General features: G+C 40.4%; 1 protein-coding gene across 1 annotated transcript in view; it reads right to left on the bottom strand.

Annotated features, from left to right (window-relative positions):
• Nucleotides 1-440: 440 nt before the first annotated feature.
• Nucleotides 441-17,570, bottom strand: part of LOC131688856 (transmembrane channel-like protein 7) — a 46,819-nt gene continuing 29,689 nt past the window's right edge. The window contains exons 4-5 of the mRNA XM_058973431.1: nt 5,351-5,451; nt 441-5,279 (exon numbers count right to left, since the gene is read on the bottom strand). Coding sequence (XP_058829414.1) covers nt 2,682-5,279; nt 5,351-5,451 — 2,699 coding nt within the window. The 3' untranslated portion in view covers nt 441-2,681. The remainder of the gene's footprint in view (nt 5,280-5,350; nt 5,452-17,570) is intronic.

The following is a 17,570-nucleotide window of genomic DNA, read 5'->3' as shown; positions in this document are numbered from 1 at the left end:
TTTTCTCGACTAGATCTGTTCGCATCCTGCTACCATTGGCATTATTCTGCTACCATTGAAAGAAGGCTGATAGCAACCAGTCGTCGCCGGCCTAAGGATCAAATGTCATCAATAGATTTAGACTTACGCGAAGCCAAGCGATAGGAGACTTGTGAGAACTACGTTATCCTCACCGTTTGACGACCTTCCGAACACCATGTACATACTACAAATACTAAGTACCGGCAGAACTTTAATCTGTCTCCTCGATACGCCACTATCAAGACGTATTTGCATACTATACATAAATAGTCTCACTCATTCTAAGCTGATGTTTAAAAGTAGAGACCTTCAGATGAAGAATAGGAAGAAAATGAATAGATCTGACGGTTGTAAACGGGAAACATGCCTTTCTGTTGGCGATTTGAGTGTTTCGGATTTATTCATTGTACCTTTAATAATTTCATACAAAGATTTACTTTTTGTTTTATTATTTCTTTTTTAACTATGTTTTATGCTTTTTCTTTAAATTTGTATACAAATAGCGTCATACAAACTAGAACACTGTTTGTTTGGCGAAAGAATATGCGTACTAATACACACAAATATGTTTTCGTTTTGAAATCCTATTGTTTTCTTGTGTGTTTTGCTTCTGGGTATTATTCTAGCCGTTTTGTTTATTTATCTATACTTTGCTGAAGAACATCTACATACGCTTACGCATAATTTGTCTGTCAGACAAGCTGGTGGTTACCAGAAATTGTAATACCAGAGATGGCAATACACAGGGCAAAAATAGTCCAATTTATATTTCGGGTATTGTTTACTGTGTGAATAACTACAATACGTTATTCTTGCACGGGACTTGCTTGTTAAACAAGTAATGGTGTACCTTTAACGATTTGAGTTTGACGGCGTGAAATAAAAGCTGTTCAGAGAACGTTGTCTGATGATGAGTCGGTTATAGAATGATACAGATATTTTATTTGTGATGGTCGTTTACTGACGGATAGAGTTTGATCATTTTTTATAGCTATGTACAGATTAGATTGTGTTCCATGTGTAGTCTATATTTTACTGCATATGTGTTCTCATGGTATTAAATTGTTCACGAAATTATCCATTTACAACTAGCTCAAAATGGCAGTCTCTTTCCTGTGTTATTGTTTTATTTAATGTAAAAAAATCTTTCGACTATTTATTTGAGGCGCTGACAACTAACAAAAGTTGATATTGAGCTGGATAATATCCTACAATTTATACACTACTCGATCTTAGATGAACTTGCGCTCGGATTTAAAAATTGATTAGATTGTTTGTACCCTTAACAGAAATGCTGTATACATTTCGGGTGGGCTCGCTTTTGAAGTGAGCTAGATATTGTATAAAACAATCGCTTTACCATCCCAAAATTGAACTATTGTTCCGCTATCGCTTTGCAGATTATAGATGGGAATTATATTCTGTCAGTTTTAGCATCTGCTTCGTCATCTCTCTAATAAATATAAATAATTTAATTGGTATTCGTTTAATAAAGGTGGAATATAATATCACGTGTTTGCTTAATTTGTTTTGCTCATTTGTTCGAAAATAACGCGAACTTTTAACCTAAATCTATAGAATTGCCAGAAGAATGAAAACACGTTAGAGGAGTTAGCCTGAGGACGAATAGTCACATCCCGACCTAGTGGTTCGGTAATCTCATTGAAAACAGTCTACATATAGCCCATCGTACCGGTATGTCTGGCGGAGTTCAAATTGATATAGTTGTGCGGGTTATTGATGGTGTTACTAAAGACACTGTTGGACAGCCAAAAAAAAACTAAAAAAATATGTATTTACATTTGTCGCTTTACGAGTATCTCGTGAAACGGGACATTTGATCGAAGCTCGGCTGTAGAAAGAAGATCATTTATCAAACGCACTATGAGATCCTTCAAATTATTTCTCCTTTATACCAATGTTGAGCCCCATTTTTTATTGTTTCTAACATTTATTTATGAAAGGTTTAGAGCCATAGTGAGAGCAAGGAGTTCAAATATACAGATAGGAAAACTAGAAGTGGCAGAGTCATTCGAATCATTTATCATCTACTGGGAGTAGTCTGGCTAAGGAAGGATGACTAAAAATCGCTAGAGTCTACCAACATGTCTCATGGCAAAGGAAGTCTTGTCTCTCTTAACCACAATATCCGAGCATTTATTTGTTCTTAAAATTCTATCGATACCAGCATGGATTTATTCGAATGATATTATAGCTTCCAAAAAGGCCTAAAGCGGAACATGTATCTCTCTCGCATATACTGGATCCAGTAGTTCAACATTAATTTACAACGGATTTATACATGTTAAACTAATGGGCTATATATGCGAGATAGATCTTTCCTATAACACAATTGGCCGAGAAAAGTAAGACATTTTCAAAGTCAAAAAACGCCAGTAGTGAACATAGATTGGGTTTTATTTTCAAAAACCCGACGGAGGAATACCTTTTAAAACCAATTTTTGGCCACCCTTGTATTTATGTTATGCTCTCTTTGGTTTGTGACAACTGACACTACAGATAGCGCAATTTTTTGGGGAATATGCTCCCACAAATATATTAAATTACCATACAAGAGTCCTGCACCGAAAGTTACATAACTTCCCGCAACCTACATACATACAGATTATTTAAACTCCGACAGACACTATAGGGCCTTACTAGTTCTCTCTTTGCTTCGAATCTCCGCTGGGGCCCTCCTTCCGGTCGCGATCCCGACTGCTCGGCTTAGAGTCCCGATCTGCGCGGGGAGGTAGTGGTGGTTGTTGTTCCGGCGGTTGCGGCGGCTGTTGTTGCAGCTGGGGCGGCTTGGGAGGTGCAACCGGTGGTGTGTACGAATGCTGTACGTTATTCGACTGCTGCGGTGGGGGCTGTTGCTCGGCAGCTTGTCGCATCATACGTTTCTGGTACTCCTGTTGCTGTTTGATGAATAAACTCAACCGGCTGAGCAGAAACTGCTTGTCATGACCCTCGAGCACAAGCTGGTGCTTTAGCACTGACACCATGTGTCTATTGGCTGCCGATACGGCATAAAAATAATATATGATGAACGTTAGCACGACGAAACAAGGAACGCCGAACGAAGCTGTACCAAAGTAGAAAATAACGTTCTGGAAGAATAGGGGCATCTTCATGAATGCGTTGATAGCTCGATCCCAGACCGATGGAAGCCCTCGGAAGGGGCCACACGATCGTGAAGGGATGATTTCGGCCCAAGCGTAGACCACGGGAATGATAGCTACCGTGAATGAAATCAGCAAAGTGGACATAAACAGAGAGTTGGAGCGGGATGCGCGATACAGGATAGAGGAAGGATTAGAGTTGACAAGACAAGCAAACTTTTTTATGTAGAACATAAAGAAAAACAGAATGGCTGCTATTGCTGGAAGGAAGGGCGTGTAGAAGGTGCCAAGCCAGCAAAGCGTTTGCGAGTAGATCACATCCAGAACGTGTTTGGATAACTCGAACTCTTGTTCACCGAGAAACTTGGCAATGCGGCTTGCGGAATGCCGAGCGAACATGGCCCTTGGAAAATTGACGAAGAAAGTCACCAGGAAGTGCGTAACGAAGTCAACAATAAACAGTTTGTAAAACTGTTGCCCTACGAACGTCTCCCAGCACTGCGGTGTGCCACTATTAGCATCGTAACATTGCTCCGTTGCGGTACTGTACGACTCGAAGGTGTAATTAGCCGATAAATCAGTTCCATTCAATGCTAGTTGATGTATTTTAGGTTTCACGAGGAAATAAAAACGACTTAGCAGTACGGCTAGTGAAGAAAGTCTCAGAAAGACCGTTCGAAAGAGGCTGATTTTGATCACAAAAAGAGGAGAATATTTCTCGAACTGAACTAGATAATTGAAAAAGAGAGGAACAACCAGGTTCATGCACACTATCGCTATGTATGGAAGGAACTCAAAAAAGAGCACTTCCAATCGAGCTGAAAGACTATCCGTCGAGGATGATTCTCGCGAATAGTAAGAAGGGGTAGAACTGGTCGAAGCCATTTCCACCGTATAGGGTGACCTGAACGACGAAAAATACGACCAAGACTGAACCCCAGATAATGTATGATTAGATGGATAATTCCGATCCAATTGTGACATCGATTCATTGAATAACACGTAAATTATAATTACAGCTATCAGCAGAATTACCACAACGACGAAATTAATTAAGAACCGTATGGCTATAAGCTTAATCATAAAATCTCGCGAGCGATTGATGCGCTCATTTTCAAAACGCTTCGTATGAAGCAAAGAACGAATCTCATAATACAGTGCCTTATGTTTAATATCAGCGGACTTCTCGTTGTGAATACAAAAGTCCCAGCCTCCAAAGACTAGGTTACAGTATTGATAGAAAAGACCTTCGCCCTCTGCAATCCGATCGGTGAACTGCCGGACGACTGCCTTCATGATGGCAATTAATGCGATCACGTAGCAAATGGCGGTAATTATCACGTAAACCAGTGGAAAATCGTAGTACAGAATCGTACCCGATTCACTCCCAGAACTACTTTGGTCGATTGCTTCCTCCGCTTCCATCACTAGCCCTTCGAAATAGCTGCCATTAATGCTGCTAAAGTTACTACTCTTAACCTCTCCTACTACCGCACTGATCACAGTTGTGCTGGCTTCTGTAGTACTAGTGTCAGTACTGTTACTACTATAAATACTACTACTACTATTAGTACCGATATTACTGCTTATGCTACTACTTGTCGTGGCCGTGGTTGTAGTCGTCGTTGTTGTCACAAACACTGTTGTCGACCTGGCTACACCGGCAATCGCCGTTAGACGATCTTCCAATGGACTGTATCCATAAATCATATTGGTATACATTCCATAGAATAGCAGTGTTCCCTCCATGAACCCGGTACCTTGAATCACATCGAGTACGGAAAATTCCGCACTTTTAGTAGCGTTCACGTACGATTCGGAACAGCATTGCATCGATGTCGGGTCAACCTGTTGCTCGCAGGGTAGATCCAGCGGTTCCCTAAGCATCACATGCGGTAACACGATGAACGCCGAAACCAGCCCGAACACAATAAGGTTGAGAAACATTAGCCACCGCAGGAAGAGAAAGTACGCCACCACTCCGGTGCCAAAGTTGCCTTCTATTGTTTTCAGCGACATTCGCCAGAGCTCCAGCTTGGTGCGGTACTCGCTCCACTTTCCGCGGATGCTTTGCCACGCTTTCCGGCGACGCCATTTGATCTGTTCGAAGCCTTGCAGGCGTAGCTTAGTAGCATTCTGGAATGAAAATAAGAGGTAGAAACAAACGGATGAGCGCAAACTTTAATTTTGGTATCGAGCATAAATACCTGTAATTGAGCTTTCATTTCACGCTTTTGAGCCATCGGGACAGGCATCGATTTGATTTCCTGTATTTCTTCCCACGTGCGTTCTTCGTTGATAAGGTTTTCTGGAAATGAAAGATGATTTGAAGTTGACGAAAAAACGCATTTGGGTTAAGAATAGATATGGTTATTGTACAGGTTTATAAGCGTAACATTGATTTCAATACTGGCAGGCAATAGTCTCTTTTTTCTTCGAAATCAGTTATAGTTAAGCCAGTCCTGGTACGGGTCAGGTGGATAGTTTGGGTGATGGCTGAGCTGGTCCATGCGGACTATATGCGTTCCATTGGAAAAGAAGATGGAAGGGCGGAGAAGGGTTTGAAAGGTTATTCGATCGTAGTGTCAAGTCATCTAATATGTCAATATGTCAATCATCCGTATGATAACGTGTTTGTCACGGGTCCTAGCGCGAATCACTTCGCGTGTATAAATTCGATTTTTTAACCGTGTGGTCATTTGTATATTTCCGCAGTTATTTTCTTCTGCTCGGGGAGGGGCTTGATCGTTTGTGTGTTAACGTTTTCGTGCGGGCGTTAGTTCATGTTCAGAAGAATTATAGTAAATAATACGAGTCATGTTTTGGTTAGAATATTTTATTTCCACATGTTACACATTTTAGCTGTAGACAATTAAATTGTCGTTCTTATTTTTACTTACAGCGATAACACAATGTATACAATGCCACCTAGCGGCGAAAATGCGAGCTAATGGGTTTTCTCCATGTAAATTATCGAAAAATCCCACACAAACTTCAGGCACGTTGGTCCGCTAGCTAGACTTGTCTGATGTGGTTCAAATTTGGAGCAAGTACTCCTGGTGGGATTAGGAATCGACTTCAGGGGTGTAGCTCAATGCTTGAGGCCGCGTTTATAAGTGTTTAAAATGTTTACTTAATCGCCGGGGTGTTTTCAAGTTTGCTAGATCGTGGGCGTAGGTGTGTGTGGATGATAGATACAGTGTTCACTAAATCATTGGAGCGTTTTTGAGTTTGTGAAAACTTGGGGCGTAATTGTGCATGGATGATCTCGATTGCAAGTTTGCTTTGTGTATCATCGCGAGGAACTCGAGCGTTTGTATGTTGACGTGTTCGATCAGGTGGGTTTTTGTACGTCACGAGTGTATGTAACTTCGCATGTTCAAATCCGATTTTATAACCGTGACGCCATTCGCATGTGTTCTTGAGCGATTGCGCGGACCGTGAAGATGATACTTAAATTTCAGTGCGTGATAGATGCTATACAGTTCCTCCGCCCCGCCAAATGATCCATACATGCATAAAATGTCGAAAACCGGTGCCATCTCGAAGAGAATGCTTCAACTGAAGAAAGCTCCTCTGGACCCTAGGAAATCTCCAAGGAATGTTCGGAAAGGTGATCTCCCTTTTTCCGGTATTACAACTCCAAAATGGCACACCAGCTGAGGCAAAAAAAAATCAACAGATGCACCTCCAGGCCCAAGTCCAATTCTGACACAAAAACCGCCAAAGCCCAAAAAAGGAAATCCCACTTGAGACGAAATCGAATCTCAACGCACACCAAACACATCCAGCATCGGAAATACGAATTCAACCTCGAAACCCCAAATAGTCCCCCCTCGGGTAAAATCCCAAACTCCGCACAGCCCCCTAACTCTCCGCCACCGCAGCGGGAGCACAATCTCTATTCAACAAACGAGTTTGACTCGCTAGTTGAAACGACTGACAGATGTTAGTAATGTGTGGCACTTGTTGATCTGTTGTCAGTTGGATTGTCAAAATAAATTTGACATGAAGTTTTGGCATTTAGAACTGGACGATGGTTTCACTAGCGGAGCTCCGGCTCAAGACCGTATAACTTATATAAATAAAGGCCGTGAAATTGCTCTGAAAAATCGACTTTTCAAGCAAAGCTCGGCGGGCCGAGTGTCATATAGCATTCGATTCAGCTCGTCATCGGAAAATCTCTGTGTGTGTGGCAAAGCTTTTATGCCGACCCAGCACATGTTCACTAATACTATCGTTACTCAGCGTAGTCCCCGACGATGGAGCTAGCACATGATACTAGCTTTCAGTGGTACCTCGACCATTCGCTACGGACTACTCGGAATAGTCCCGACGGTAGATCTTTCCTACTCCAACGAAAAATTTCCCGGCAGTGGAAGATTTATGCTATCTATGCGCTATGATTTTAATAAAAAGATCTTCCGAAATCGATGCTATCTGGGCAGATGCCGCGGTCGGACCTGCGATTCTGGTTGGAGGGTGATTTCCAGTTCACTAGTCTCCGGTAGTGAGTCTAGCCTACTCCGACGAAGAAATTTCTCGACGTCGAAAGCTCCCTCGAAGCTGTTGTCTTAATGCTGGGCGGTTAGGTGACGAGGTCACTCATGCAATTCCGGTGGGAGGTTGACTTCCGGTTCTCAGGTGCCCCGGCGACCTATCGTCGACGATGCGTGCGCTCAGTCTAGTGCCCGGTGGTGGAGCTAGCCTACTCCGGTCGCGCCCACTGGTCTCCTTTATCTCTCTTCAGTAGACTGACTTGTCGGGCGCCATAGTCGTCCCAGCGATTACAGTTGGAAGCCCTCGACGACCCGAAGCGCTGTACTGCTACGTTGCTGGCCGTTGCTCTTGTCGTTATCTTCGCTACAAAGCTAACATGATCTGGACGATTGTTTTGCTCATCGCGTCCCATTTTTCTTCGTCCGCACGCATTCCTTGGACAATATTGGTTATGTTCGCATCCTCACGCACAATGGTTCTCATTTCGTTTTGCTCGTGTTCGAATCGCGGGTATTCCGAGACCACGTGCTCAGGCGTCTCCTTTGCATTACCAGACGCGATGCAGAACGGCGATCTCGCGTGGCCGAACCTATTCAGATACTCCTTGAAACAGCCATGACCAGACAAGAACTGTGTCATGTAGAAGTTCACTTCACCGTGCGCTCTGTTTACTCACCCCGACAGGCGTGGAATTAGTCGACTCCCACATAAACTAGTAACACCATGATGTCCAAATGATGTAATACATACAGGGTGTTTGGTTCATGGTTAAGAATCTCTCATGGGGTGATAGACTGCCATATTTGGAGAAAAAATTGTTCTACACATACCAGCGTTACAGAGTTATTGAACTTTTTGTGTAAAAAACTTATTTGTCTTAAAATGCCTCTAACTTTAAAAGTATACTTTGTATTTTAAATATTTTAGTTCTATTCGAAAGGTGAGAAAATTTCCTATTGAATGGTGTTCTCATATCTTTTAAGTAATTAGTTTTAATTACCTTTTAGCTGTAAAGTAGTTAAAAGTTAGTGTTTTTGAGGAGGTTTTTGCTAATTTTCTCGAAATAATGAAGTATGATTATAGCAATATCCATTATCCAAAAGTTGGGTTTTAGGACGATTTATCATTTGTTCTTGGACGTCATATTTCTAGCTCTTCTCATTTCTTTGTAATTTCATTACTATACTTTTCCTGTAACCGACTTGCAAGTGCTTAAAAGACTATAATCTAAAAAATATGCTTTATATCGTTATTTACAAGATTTCATTGGAAAGCTGAGAAAATGTGCTATCAGTGTATGTACAAATATCTTTTAGTTAAGTGTATTAAATGATTTTTTACTAACGAAATAACTCAAAATTTGTGTTTTTTGGAGAGTTTTTTAATTATTCTAATTATTAATCAACAAAATTTATCGTTACTATTGTTCATTTGATGCTCCTTTATGTTCGCTATAACTCTTTATTTGACACTTTGTCTAAAGCGCTTTTCATTTTGCTGCTATTTAATAGTTAACACAGCATGAGCTCGCCACAAATGTAGTGGGTTCGAAATCGTTATTTTTCCACATGAAACGATGTGATAAAAACGATTTTGCGTCGAAACCAAAAGAGATAATTGAATGGAGTCAAAGAAAGAACTGTAGAACTTGCTGAGATGCATTATTTCCATGATAATAATGGTGATGTTTATTATTTACTATTTTAAGAAAATTAATGAAAATGCTAATAATAGCACTAACTTTAAACTAATTTACTTTTAAAAGAATACTAAATTCACTTAACTGAAAGGTATTAATGCATTTTTCACTGTAAAATTTTCATGGCTATCGAATAAAAAGAAAAAAAGTACAATAAGTGCCATAATTTTTCAATTAGAGCTGGTACTAGTGAAAATGAGATAAAAATATCCAAGTTGAATAACCCAAAATCATGAAAATAAGAAAAGATAAGTGTATCATGTCAAAGAACGAATTAAGCAGCTCATCAAGACTAACAATCTGAATTATTAAAATGATGAGGTTAACTATTAGGATTTTCAAGAAATGAACGAAAAATCGTTCAAAATTGTTTAATTTTCAATAAATTACTTTTTTTACTGCTACTTAAACTCATTAGCTGAAACATGTGAGGGCATCACTGAATGCACCTTTCGAATGGAACTAAAACATTTGAAATACAATGTATACTTTTAAAGTTAGAGGTATTTTAAGACAAATAAGTTTTTTACACAAAAAGTTCAATAACTCTGTAACGGTTGAGATTTGATGGTATGTGTAGAACAATTTTTTTCTCCAAATATGGCAGTCTATCACACCCCGAGAGATTCTTAACCATGAACCAAAAACCCTGTATACAAATTTGTTCAACATTACTTGGATTTGCGGATCTAGATCACTAATAATAATCAAAGTAGCTTTGGAGCCTCCGATGCTAGAAGAGGTGAAAAAGGCAATCAAAGAGCTGAAAAACTGTAAGGCTGCTGGAAAGGACAAGCTCCCGGCCGAACTTTTCAAACACGGTAGTGAGCAGCTGCACGAAATACTTCACCGTACTCTTTTGAAGGTATGGGAATAAGAAGAACTACCTGCTGACTGGCTAGAGGGCCTCATTTGTCCCTTATACAAAAAGAGACACAGACTGGAGTGTGCTCATTATCGAGGAATATCGCTCCTCAATTCGGCGTACAAAATTATGTCACGTATTCTGTTCAACAGATTGAGGCCGTTGGATGAGTCTTTCGTCGGCGAATACCAAGGTTGGTTTCACGAAGGCCGATCAACAACGGATTAAATGTTTACCCTGCGTCAGATCCTAGATAAATTCCGGGAATACAACTGGCAGACACACCATCTGTTTATTGATTTCAAAGCGGCGTACGATTCAGTGAAAAGAAACGAGTTATGGCAGATAATGGTAGAACATGTTTTTCCGACGAAACTTATTAGGCTGATTCGTGTAACGCTGGATGGATCGAAATCACGTGTTCGGGTTGCGGATGATATTTCGACGTCCTTCGTAACCTTAGACGGATTGAAGCAGGATGATGCGCTGTCAAACTTGCTGTTCAACATTACTCTTGAAGGCGCCATCAGGAGAGCAGGCGTGCAAAGGAACGGTACCATCGTCACTCGGTCGCATACGCTCCTAGGATTTCGGACGATATTGATAACATTGGAATCGACCGCCGAGCCGTGTAAGAGGCATTCGTGCCTTTTAAAAGGGAGACAGCAAGAATTGGTCTCACAATCAACACCAGCAAGACGAAGACGAAGACGAAGTACATGATAGCTGGAAGAACACGTGCGTCCAATAGTGATGTTGGTGGTGAAGTGGTGTTAGGTGATGATAAATTTGTAGTGGAAGAATTTGTGTACCTTGGAACTCTAGTGACGTGCGATAATGTTATCCGCGAGGTGAAAAGGCGTTTTGCAGCTGCAAATAGGGCTTTTTACGGACTTCGTAGCCAGCTGAAGTCCCATAGTTTACAGACGAAGACAAAATTCGCGTTGTACAAGACATTGATAGTTCCGGTTGCCTTGTACGGCCATGAAACGTGGACGTTAGAGGAAGTTGATCGCAGAGCGTTCAGTGTTTTCGAACGTAAGGTGATGCGAATAATCGGCGGTAAAGAAGAAAATGGCACCTAACGGCGTTGCATGAATAACGATTTATACCAAGTATATAAAGGAGTGGATATTGTCAAGCTAATAAAAACGGCAGGCTGCGGTGAGCTAGTCATGTGGCACGAATGCCGAAAGAACGACAGGCGCAGATAATATTCAGTAGAGAACCGGGAAGAGGCCGACGACTCCGTGGCAGGCCACGTACACGATGGCTGTTTGCAGTGGAAGAGGACCTAAAAGCACTCAATGTCTAGGGTGACTGGAAGAGATTAGCCCAGGACCGGGTCCAGTGGAGGAGAATTCTTTACTCGGCGTAGATTCAACGAAGCGAATTGTTGCCCATCAAGTAAGTAAGCTTTGACCGCCACCTATAGCGATTCAGCGCCCTCCGGGGCACTGGTCAAGTTCCTAAGCGAATTCTTGACCGGTTTTTGAAAACTTGATTTCAAATAAAAGATACAGTAATCCCATTGACTGCTATTGAATTTCATTCGGTTCTTACTTTTGGTTCCGGAGTTACAGGTTGGTTAGTAAGGTCACACTGGAACTTCCCATAAAAACCGTACAAAAGTAATATCTCAGAGGCTAAAAATCTATAGGAATGGTGCTGCGACACCCCTCCCCCTCCCCTCTTGCCCTTCTACCACGACATATTCATCACCCCCCCCCCCACCTTGGACCACCATCACACCCGCATTCCACTCATGCACCCCGCCTACCTAAATAAGATAAAGGATTTCTGACGCATCCTCCACTCTCTCTACTATCCCCCCTTAGGCTACCAAAGCTCGCCTACTGTATTGTGATCTTCGGGAGCCCCCTTTTGGGACGACCCAAGTTTAAAGAATCCAAATACCAGGGCTCGTCTTCAAAGCCCAGAGCTTTCATTTTCTAGGACATTTCACATAAAAAATGCGAATTGGATTTCTGAAATTTGTCGATTTTCACTGAGTGAATCAATCAAAGATGCATTAAATTTGATCATTTTGATACAAGTCGGGGATTTGCACCAAAATCCCCCGAAGCTAAATTTCTGGCTACGCCCCTGTGTACAATGAACGTATTTAGTTTATTCAACTTCTGTCGGTTCCATTATGTCAAATAGTGCATGCGAGACTACAATAATGATACCACTATCAGTCAGTATTCTCACCGCTCTCGTACAAAAACTGTACTTTTCCTGAACTCAATTGAATAATTGGAGGCGTCGACAAGCAATTTTATATTCGTTCCACGTTAAATTGGTAATATAGTCCTACGCCAGATTGCGTGGATATTAGATCGACACACAAGACATTTTAACCCCCTTGTACATTTAATAGCCAGTTTCTTACAAGTGTGATTACGTATTGATGTGCTTCGATTTTGATGCATTTTTTACCTTCCGACACTCGCGCGAATGGCTCCCAGAGTGAGCAGCGGCTGGTGGTGAAAGAACATTTCGCTAGATTTTCGGAAGGTGTTGCACAAAATATAACAGCGCGAGTGCCGGAGGGCTAAAAGGGAGAGTTTTTCGATCGGGTTAAATCTTGTTGTTGTTAAAAGGAAAACTCTACTAAATGCATCAAATTGGGTAGAATTGTGTGAGAAATCCAAAAATGAAGGGATTTTCAATGAGAAATGGATATATTTCGAATATATGAAGTTACTTGTAAGTTCCCGTAATATTTCGTGAATTCCAAGAAGCTCTAAAAAGTTTACAGGATTGTAGCCCTAGATTTACCCTGAAACTTGTCTATATAAATCCACTAACAAATAGGTTGTTGCTAAAACTTATAGCGTTTAAATTGTGATATTTCCAATGTTCATTACCAATGAACGTCCCCCAGAGGCCCTTTTAGAAAAACTAAACTGAATTGAAAAAAAAACAAACTAGACCCAAGATAGAATTGTTTCTTATTTCGCCGGACTAATTTTCAATGCCCGTCCTAAATCCTATTCTCATTATTGTAGCAAGCAGATGTTTGACCAAAACCCATCCCACATATGTCCCTTCCCTAGGTTGCTGATGTGGCTGACTGCCAGGTCGCTGTGAATTGACTTTTTCTTTGGGATGTGTTTGCAAACATTGTCAACAGTTTAACGGCAGAGTTTGTGAGCACGCCTCGCACTGGGTCAGGGATTGGATGCAGAACTGGTGTATATGATAGAATAGTGGGTAAACCTTCCAAGGAGTCGTTGGTCACTTGTTTAATTTGTGCATTCGATTCGTTTCATTCGAGAAGATCAGATTGGATAAATTGGGGTACGATTAATTTACCGACGCACGTGAATTACCTATTCCTGGTCAGCATAGCATGAAACAATTCTAACAGAATGCAATTATCGTTAATGGCAAATAAGTATCATTTGCACGCATTTAGACGAGTTCAAGTAGTTTGATTGCGTGTTATATGTGTTCTTTTCTTCTACTCTATTAGTCTGATTTTGATGTACTTCTAGTAGTTTGTTTTTCCACTACTCATGTATACCAAAAATAATATCAATCAATTTATACGCTCCTACTTCATTTCATTCCTTTGTTTTCTTTAACGTATGCGGAATAAAATTTGGACAAAATTCAAAAGGCAATTTTTTGTAGAAAACCATTTATTAAATGTTCTCTCTGTATGAAAACATTTGTCAGCCTATTAACTTAATGTAGAAAAAAATTGAGCCCATTCGAGATGCTTTATGATAGTTTACAGGAACTTTTTGTAAAGGAGTCAAAAAAATTGATGTTGGTATATTCTTAATTTCTTTCTAAATTTTGATTATCACGTTTGTTTGTTTTAGGTCGAAAATTATTGGCATATACTCTCTGCTTCAAATTATTCCAGAAATCCTCATTTGGGCGAAGTTGTGGTACATTTGGAGGATTATCAGCCTTTGGTACAAAAGGTATGCCGTAATCCTCCAATGCGCCAAAACTTTTTTTGGCATAATAGCTAGGTGCCAGATTGGGCTTTCGCTGCCATTTCGTTCACATGGTATCTCCTAGCGGGTCGAAATTAATACTGGATGTTTAAAATAAGTGTGCCTAGAGTATGACGTTTAGTATGATGCCTTGCAACCGATTGCATTATTGTTTTAATGCTGGAAGCGTTGTCCAAATTTCATTCCGCATACGTTATTCGGCATGTTACTTTTCCTTCTATAACTATATCTTAAATGAGATTCATACTAACATTCACTAACACAATAAATTGCATATTCTCTCATATACACTCACAATCTCTCTCAATCCAAACATATAAACGTGGCCGTTGCGATGACACAAACCTGGTCACAAACGCGAACATGCAATTGCAATCATCCACACATACTTACACCCGCGATCTCGCCAACATTGAAACATTCCGAAGTGAACGGTTTAGCACACATAAATTTACAAACGCGATCTCAAGCATTACATTAACCCATCACTCGTGCGATCATGAATCGGTCATGCCCGGAAGTCTCTACCCTCGATCCTAGCAGCCTAGACCCATGGCTTCAGTTAGACCAATAAAAAATTACACCCATACTCACTAGACAACACTTTCCATGGTAACATGACCGGGATCTTTGGTGACATGGTAGAACTCACTCTCTTCTAGCATCTGAACCGTACATACGCGAATATGCCAATGGACACACGGTTATAAAATCGAATTTATGCACGCGACAAACACGTTAACATACAAATGCGCACGCAACCTACACCCGCGATCTCACAAACATGATAACATTCCGGTAATAAGGTAAACGTTTCAGCACTTACAAATTTTACAACGCAGTCTCAAGCAGTCACTTCCGGAATTCTCTATTCTCGGTACCAGCAGTCTGGATCCATGCCTTCAATTGGACCAATAAAAAAAACAAAAGCTTTCATATCCCCTGGTTTCATGGCGACATAACCAGGAACTCTAGTTATATGGGGTAACATACTCCTTGCAGAATCTGAACCGTACAGCGAAAAATAAAAATCAGTATGACGATCCGCGTAACTATCCAAGAATACACGCGAATATCTGAATGGCCACACGGTTACAAAATCGAATTTATGCACGCGAAGTCACATACACTCGGCACACATGAACACTTAAGACCTTCGCGATCATCCACGCACACCTACGCCCGCGATCGCGCTAACTTGATAACACCCCGGTAATAAGGTAATATTTTACAAACGCGGTCTCTAACAAAACGTCCATGTTCGCGCAGTCACGTTTGGAAAACTATCCTCCATCCTAGCAGCTTAGATTCATACATTCAGTTGAACCAATCAAAAAATAAAGGTCATATCCACTAAACAACATGTTCCATGGTGAAAGGACCGGGAACTATGTGGTATGGAAGAAGTTACTTTCTTCTAGCATCTGAACCGTACATTAAGTATCAGATTCACGGTCTGCGTGCGATCATCCAAGAGCACACGCGAGTATGCAAAAGGCACACAGTTATAAAATGGAGTTATAACAAAGTTACATACACGTTAGCACACGAGACATACAAACGCACACGCGATTGAACACGTTGACGTACAAACGCTCGAGCCTTTCGTAATTATACACGCGATCGCGAGGTCCCATCATATCTGAACCGTACAATGAATATCACATTCACAATTACGGCTCACTGCAATTGGCCTTAAACAGTATTTTAGTGGTGGATATTTCCCGTCTCGTTTGCAGTTGTAGTGAGGATTGTACGTCGATTCCCGGTTTACCATTTCCCGGAAAACCATTTTCCGGAATGTCATTTCCCAGAAAACCATTTCCCGGAATGTACCATTTCCCGGAAAACCATTTCCCGGAATGTACCATCTCCCAGAATATCATTTCCCGGAATGTACCATTTCCCGGAATGTACCATTTCCCGGAATACCATTACCCGGAATGTACTTTTTCTCGGTAATTATTTATACTATTGAAATCTAAAGTAAACATGTAATTTGAACTTTAAGAACAAATCCAGAGCTATGTTAACTTACATATATGGTATTCTATAGCATTCAAAATCTTATCATTTTATAGAAGGCAATATCATGAACAATCCACTAGAGCCGAGTTTACAGAAACAGCCCAACGAATCATGTGTTTTTTACCTTCCAAGATGTTTGTGGACCTGCATACACGTGGCCTGGTTACATAGAGAGAATTCTGGTTTCTAAAAACTTTAATTATCACGAGCGTTTACAATTAACCACTTTTTTCGTGAATGGTCTTCGAGATCCAGAGAAATGGGTTAAATTTATCGTCGAAATCAAAGGATTTCATTTTCGCCGTTATAGAAGAGTAATCTTGGATTTGTTCAATTATTTTAACAAGGAATCCGTGAAAAAGAAATATTTTTCCTTTTGTGGGAGTCATTCCATTTACGTATATTTATATGGAACACCGAGAGAGCTACCAACTTTTAAACTAAACTAACCTATTCTCCTCTATTCTTTATTTCACATTATTCCGCGACAAAAAAAAAAAATTACACTCAAGATATGATAAGCTTTATAGATATTGATTGACTGTGCTGGAATAAAACATGATGACATTCTTCTGCATTCCAAGTTTTTGTTTGGTTCGCTTGACACCTTATCTTTGCTCTCTGATCATATTAATAAAAAACAAGCTCTCATAAACCAATAAAGTACCAGAAAACAGATTATGCTTAAAAAAGGCAAAGACTCAAAGAAGATTGTTATGAATTAATAATTTCCAAAAAGGACTCAAATTTTAAAGAAGACAAATTCAAAAATATTTTTCATGATTTGCTCATCTCCAAAAGAAGGCGAATAAGCTCATAGAATAACAATTATAATTCAAAAAGTTATAACCCCATAGAAAATCCTCCCGATTTTCCCACCGACTAAATCGGCTTGCGTCGGCACAATCGGCCGACTATGCCACCAATTAATCGGTCGATTGTTGCACCGACTCTTATGGAGGTTTAACATGGACGTCAGCCGACTCAACAACCGATTAAATATGACAGACGAAATCTGTTGAAATCGGTCTATTTCAACCAATTAGTTGAATAGTTTAAAACTGGAACCAGATTCACACAGATTAAATCTAGCGATTAATATGGTGACGAAAATTGTCCACCGACGAAACCCAACTTGGTCGTTTAATTAATCTGTCGACCTCGATGCACCCGTTTTCGTCGGTCGACTGTGAAATTTATGAACTGACAAATTTTCTATGGGGAAGGTATGTTAGGACCACTAGTACTTAAATCCAATAAAACACCAAGAATATTTCGAAAGAGTACTTGAAAGAATGTGAAACTACATAGAAATAGAAAGTACATATAAATCAAAAACATGCCAAAAATAACGATAA

The sequence above is a fragment of the Topomyia yanbarensis genome, chromosome 3, assembly GCF_030247195.1.
Source record: "Topomyia yanbarensis strain Yona2022 chromosome 3, ASM3024719v1, whole genome shotgun sequence".
Lineage (NCBI taxonomy): Eukaryota > Metazoa > Arthropoda > Insecta > Diptera > Culicidae > Topomyia > Topomyia yanbarensis.
Note: the sequence above shows the minus strand (reverse complement) of the source record. Positions and strands in the feature narration are given on the sequence as shown.